This window comes from Notothenia coriiceps, unplaced genomic scaffold (assembly GCF_000735185.1).
Source record: "Notothenia coriiceps isolate Sejong01 unplaced genomic scaffold, NC01 NC01_scaffold00011605, whole genome shotgun sequence".
Taxonomy (NCBI): Eukaryota; Metazoa; Chordata; class Actinopteri; order Perciformes; family Nototheniidae; genus Notothenia; species Notothenia coriiceps.
This window is the reverse complement of record NW_011344306.1, coordinates 1-6478: the sequence shown is the minus strand read 5'-3', so window position 1 is coordinate 6478 and position 6478 is coordinate 1. Positions and strand designations below refer to the sequence as shown.

Genomic DNA, 6478 nt, shown 5'->3' with positions numbered 1-6478 from the left:
TGCCCCTCCAACACACACAAACGCGCACATGACCAATGAGGGCACGAGATAAGTTTGTGCACAGATGGAAGGCTGATAGGCAGGTAGGCCATCCAGTTATTTTAGCCGGGCCGGCTCAGATGATTGGTCGTGCTTTTTGCAGCGTCACAGCTTCCACAGATGACATTTTTCTATGTATTTATTGTCAAAGCATTTAATTTATGAATTGCTATCGGGATGTTAAGAGCATTCCATGGAATATAACAAAGTGTTTCTGAAGTGAATGACCTACCCTACCTTTAAGGAAGGAAAGTTATTGGATCAGTTTGTTTTTATGTCAGCCAAATTAGATGGCAGAAACAACCAATTTTCAGGAAAGGATGTATCGTGGGTTAACCTATTAAAATGAGAGCGAACCTGAATCAGGGGGCAGATACACAGATTATTGTGTATGCTTTAAACGTTGAAATACAGTATAGTTGCTTTGGTTCTACACTGGTTCAAACAGCTGCAGCAACTTCTCTTCCTGGGATGATCCTCTGATCCTCAAGAAAAGCAATCTAGAAGCAGCACATGAACCCCTCAGGGAGAAACAAGGTGTTCATGCTCAGACGCACTTCACCTGGCATCTGTACACTATCAGATATGCTGCTTTAAAGACTTTAAAGAACCTCCTGAGTGTCATTTTCTATGTCCTGTATGTGCTTGTGTGTTTGAAGACTCTCCAGACAGAGATTCAGAATCTGAAGGACCAGGTCCAGGAGCTGCACCGGGATCTGACCAAGCACCACTCCATCATCAACACAGAGACGATGGGAGAGATAATGGAGAGATCGCTGAACATCGACAGTAAGATAGCTTCACAGCACTCCACCGTGGAAACTATGAGAGTCATGTTCGAGGAGGTGGGTCAATCAGAATCACACGTTATGGTCATCATACTCAGGTACAACGGAAATGTGCAGGCTTTTCTCGAATCAGTTAAAACAGAAACAAATGAATAAAAGCAGTGATGAAAGCAGTAGTATAAACAGTTATAGCAGCAAAGAGTAGAATAGAAAAGGAACAAACATTGTCCTTTAACCCCTTTTTAAATGGAGATCACAGCTTTAGTTACCTTGAACGTCTGTATTACTGATAACAGGTATTATCAACTAATCAGTTATCATGTACTTTAATGGATTAAGATACCAGGAAGTATAAAAAGTGATTCAATTTAGCTTCTTCTCTACAAGCTGCAAAATGTAAATTATTTTCACATTAACGGATTACTAATTATGAACCAGTGATATAATACATACTGTGACAATGATCATTTTGCATAATTAGTACTTTAATTGTAATTTGAATCTAATACTTGTATTCTTATATGAAGTAAAACAACTGAATGCATGAGTTTAACTGAGTGTTTCTACACTGCAAGGAACATTTGTCCTCCATCAGTACCTCTAGCTGCTACTAACAACATAGTTTTCACCCATTTGTATTCATTTTAGCCTGCTAGGAATGCAGACGGAGGGAAAATAAATGTCAAGGTATCCCTCGAGTCTAATGACAGTAGCGTGTGGTATTTCATGATCATTAACTTTTTCCCTCTCCATTCAGATCTGGGAGGAGACTTTCCAGAGGGTCACTAATGAGCAGGAGATCTACGAAGGTATGTCTTCAAAACGAACACATTATCAGTCAAACGTTTACATTTATCACATTGTATATTTTTGATGTTCTTGTTTTGTTCCATTTCCTTCATCTGCATGTTCCAGCCCAGCTGCATGACCTGTTGCAGCTGAAGCAGGAGAACTCATACCTCACCACCATCACCAGACAGATCAGCCCCTATATCCTCTCCATTGCCAAGGTCAAAGAGAGACTGGAGCCCAGGTGTTGTATTAAAGGATATATTACCCCTATATTGTCCATCTGCTGCCATATTGGCTGACTGAAGACAGTGATTGGAAGAAAATGGAAGCCCTTGTTATGATATAAAGTACCACTGCAGGTAGCATGGGTATGTAGGTATTTTATTGACATTGATAAGAGAGTGACAGCAAGAAATACTGCATTTACAAATTGAAAAGTAAACAAGTCAGTGCTGCTTTTTTCACTAATAAAGCAGTTTTGTATTTTTGCTTTTTAAATGACATTCGATTAAATTGGAGTTAGACATGTATGATAAGGCTTAATAATTTGTAATTAAAACGCCGCATTATGACCATTGTAGGTAAAATTGTAATTATCAGTGATTCCGATAATAGTCTTTATTCCTTGACAAACAACAACCATTTTTTCCGATTTCTTTCTTAAATGTACCGCTCGAATGGAAATTACAACTGAATTATATCTCAGAAATTCAGATTTCAGAGATATATTCTCCAGGCTGCAAGCTACATTATCTCCCGTTGTATAAAAGGACACAATATAAAAGGAAAAAAAACCAATAGTTTTATTTTTTTTAATTTTAAACACGTACTCTCTTTGTATCTCATACCTCTGTCTCAAAAAGCTCCACTGTTGTCCAAAAACGGTTCAAATAAACATCATTGAGGCACACTGTGTCACTAGTTGACATGCTCCTTCATTATCTTGAACACACACACTGTCCTTTATCTCAACTCAATTCCAAATTCTCTTTTTCTTTGCTGTCATACATCACTGGACCTTCACATTTCCATTCATCTGAAGCTGAACATTTTCCCAAATAAATACACTATTAACTCCTGTTTGCATTATGTTTGCTTAAAATGACCCAAAGTTTACATAACAATTAAGAAATTGACTTGGAGCTAAATGCCACAGAGTTTAAAGTTGTTTTCTTCTTTGTGTGTGAATATTCCTAAATGTATTTTCTAGGTTTCAGGAGGCTAAAAAGCAGCAGGACGACCGCACAGAAACTATGCTGAAAATCTATGAAGACAACACAATCGCCAAAGACAGTCGAGAAAGGTACTGGCATACACTGCTCTATATGTATATGAAATAGACGTTTTCAGCCATAGAAACAAGTACGTTCATAAGCCATCATCACTGAGCATAACACATGTTGTTTGTTTTATGATGTGGTAAACATCTCAAAGCTGTATGTGATGATTTAAGGGCCGCACAATGTGCCTACTATCAGCAGATTTCCCTGGCTGTGTTTTAATAAAACATCGGAGTTGTGCATTGTGTAGGGAAGTTCTTTGTGATGGATTTTATGTGCAAAACTCAGGAAGAAGAAACATAAAGTAGTTTGTTTTGTGATTAATGTTCTAAAATGGCAGGCCTGTTGCACCACTCGATCGTATATTTGGTACCTTACAAATCTGACAAAAAACTACATTTCTGATAAAGAACAGCTCAGATGACCCATTTAATTACAGGTTTAGCAGAGGGAGTATAGGGGTATGTAACCAATATATCAGCATGTATTAAAGAGGCCCTATTAAGCTGTTTGGGGGATTCCCTTTCCTCTAGTGTGTTATATAGGTTTTTGTGCATGAGTTTTCTCTCCCACACACTCCAGGCTTCCGTAAAACTTCCGTAACATTGTGACATCACTACATAACACTTGTGCTTCTATTGGCGAGTGCTCTAACACATTGTACATGTAGGCTAAGCGTTTGGGACATCTCTAATCACAACAGAGCTGGTCAGCTAACCAATCAGAGCAGACTGGGCTCTGGTTTCAGACAGAGGGTGAAAAGAGGTGCTGCAGCACAGGCAGTATGAGAAAAATAAATACCTTTTTGAACATTAAAGCATGTAAACATGTCACAGTAGAGGCACAAAATATACAAATATGAACCGGAAAATCAGCATAACATTACTTATTACTGCCGATTTTTATTTGTATTCCATATTTTATTCCTTTTTATTCCATTCCATTGCAATGTAAATACTCTTATGTTTATATTTTACTATATTTTTTTGTTATTTTAAATATTTGTTCTAGTTCTCTATCTGTGTTTTAATTGTTGTTTTACTTTTATGTATCCACCACGACACCTAGTCAAATTCCTCGTAAGTGTAAACCTACCTGGTAATAAACTTCTGATTCTGACCTCTAAATATTAGTTCATTTGTTGGATTTTTTATTTCAATTTTGTTCTATTTAGTACAGACAAAAGATACAAATAAAAGACACAACATTATGATGAGATGACAATACCAGCTCACACAAATAATAAATAATAAGGGCACAAATGACTTACCTAGCATATTTATACATCTATGTTCTTGTATTGGATTTGGGAGTGAAGCAGCTCATTTATTCTTTCTTGACAGTGACAGCCAGAGTTGTGTCACAGATCAAGACAGACACAAGAACAGCCATCCACTGATGCTGGAGTCGGGGGAGAGCTCTGTAAAGACCAATCGCTCCGGCAGGCCGAGGGTTCCCGTGGAGACGTCCATCCACAACGAAAAGCCTTCATAAACACCGTGACATTTCTGCCCCCCTCTCCTGAGACTGCCAACCCCCGCCCCTGCTCCTGTGCAGCAATGTGCCTTAATTCAGACATAACAAGCTCAGGACAGGGTGTCATTTCCTCTGCTGTCTGCATAATATTCTCTCAGCTGTGGGAGGAAAGACCCTACCCAGAGGTACATATTGAACATGGGACTGGAAGACTAAAATAGACAAACATCATGAAGAATTTCTTTTGTGATATTCAAGAGCCATGGAGGGCTCAAAAAGTGAATAGAGTGATGCAGGGATGATGTATTTTTTTCTAGGCCAACCTGGAAGTTAGCATGTTAGCAAGTGCTCCCTCTAGCAACAGGATTTTTCCATTTAAAATAAGCTCTGTAGCAAACACAAGTATATGAGAAATACACATTTTATTCAGCAGGATAATCCCACATATTAATAACACTTTTATAATTGATGTAGAGAGTAAATGCAATCGCCAGGAATAGGCTAAGGCTATAAACAAACGACACAGTCACATGGCTGAGCAGCCCTAGCGCTAAGCTAAAGGCGGCTAAGCTAAAGGCAGCCAAACAAAGGCGGCTAATGTTCTGCGTGTTGACATATTCAAGTCTCATTGAGTCACTTTTTAGCAACCACCTCTTTATATGACAAATTGAAGTGTCAGACGTTCACCAGTGGGGTATTTACTGACGTGTTTTATGTCGTAAAAACAAACATTCATGCCTCTTAAGCTTGCGTTCACCACAGACCTTATTTCAGGCATATTTCATTTAATTTCAAACCTTTATTTATCCAGGTGTATCCCATTGAGATCATTGATCTCTTTTTCAAGGGAGACCTGACCTAACCAAAAGCACGTCAAAAAACACAAGTGTTAAAATGCTGAATAATTTCTGGCTTGTAGGAATCATTCCTGCACCACACCTTTATTTCCTTCCTTTATATTTTGTTTGGTGCAGTAGGCCTATGCTGAGTGTGAATTATCACTTTGTCATTTTGTTGTACAGCGCATGTGGAATTGCTTTTTGCAGTATCTTTTCTTTGCATAAAACATTTTGTGACAGCTCTGATGTAACATGGGAAATGCAATGATGTGTGTGTGTTTGTATGTGTGTGTCACTGTGTGTGAGTGTATGTCACATGTTGATGTGTGTCTCCTACAAAATGAGGCAGTTATTTCCAGGATGTCTGCAGGTTTTTTTTCTCCTGCAGTTTCTACATCTACATGCAAGAAGTGGAAAAGGTTGAATTACAGAGGTGTGGAATGTAAATGGCCTTGCCTTAACCTCGATTTCTTGCTAGCTTTTTTAATTCCAAACTCATCCTTATTTTCCCAGCCGACCAAGGGTCTTTCTACTGTAGGAAATATATTCCTCTTGGTTTGTCTCCATGAGTCAATGTCAGCAGCTAAGCTAAGGATTTGCCCTGCAGGAAAACACCAGGTACTGTAAGGTTCCTTTCCTCATACTTCCCCTTTCCTCCAGTCCCCCCCAATCTATTCTTAATCATTCTGAAACCTTCAACAGATGCTATAGTAAAACGGACAAAAAATTGAACATAAAGGTATTTACCGTCTTGCCGCAAATGCAGGAAGATTAAAAGGAGCTGCAATAAATCAGCAAGAACATTTGAATTTGAAATGATTTGCTGACCCTGAAGGCTTTTTTGAAGGACTTTTTTTTGCAGAGAAAAACAACATATTTAAGAAGCACAGAGCTTAGCACACATGGGTGCCTCAAGGTGAAACCTCCCCAGCTGCTACCAGCACAGAGACAGGAACAGCCCCTATTCCCGGCCGAGGTATACGGACGGTAATGAGGAGCTAGACTGATGGCTCCGGCTCTCACAAGGAGAAGGTTATTTACATTACACAGCCCCAGCAAGTGGGTTTGTTCAGAACCGCTGCTTCACAGGAAGTATTGGGGTCATGCTGGCCTCAAGGAACAGTACCGCTCTGCAGAGGAGCCAGAGGTGCACATTCATTAAAAATACATCTGTGACAGCGGAGTAACAAATGGCTGTGCTTCTGCTCTGGTCCTGTACTCCCTCCCCGCAGTCATTCATCATCTGCACTTGTGCTACCGGCTC

The 6478-nt window shown here is 39.3% G+C and overlaps 1 protein-coding gene across 1 annotated transcript; it reads left to right on the top strand.

Annotated features, from left to right (window-relative positions):
* Nucleotides 1–698: 698 nt before the first annotated feature.
* Nucleotides 699–4409, top strand: LOC104946863 (RING finger protein 207-like; the record flags this gene model as incomplete). The annotated part of the gene is made up of 5 exons (XM_010772761.1): nucleotides 699–884; nucleotides 1585–1636; nucleotides 1743–1860; nucleotides 2830–2922; nucleotides 4243–4409. Coding segments are annotated over 5 exons (600 nt in total), but the record flags the coding sequence as incomplete, so codon positions are not given.
* Between the last annotated feature and the right edge of the window lie 2069 nt (nucleotides 4410–6478).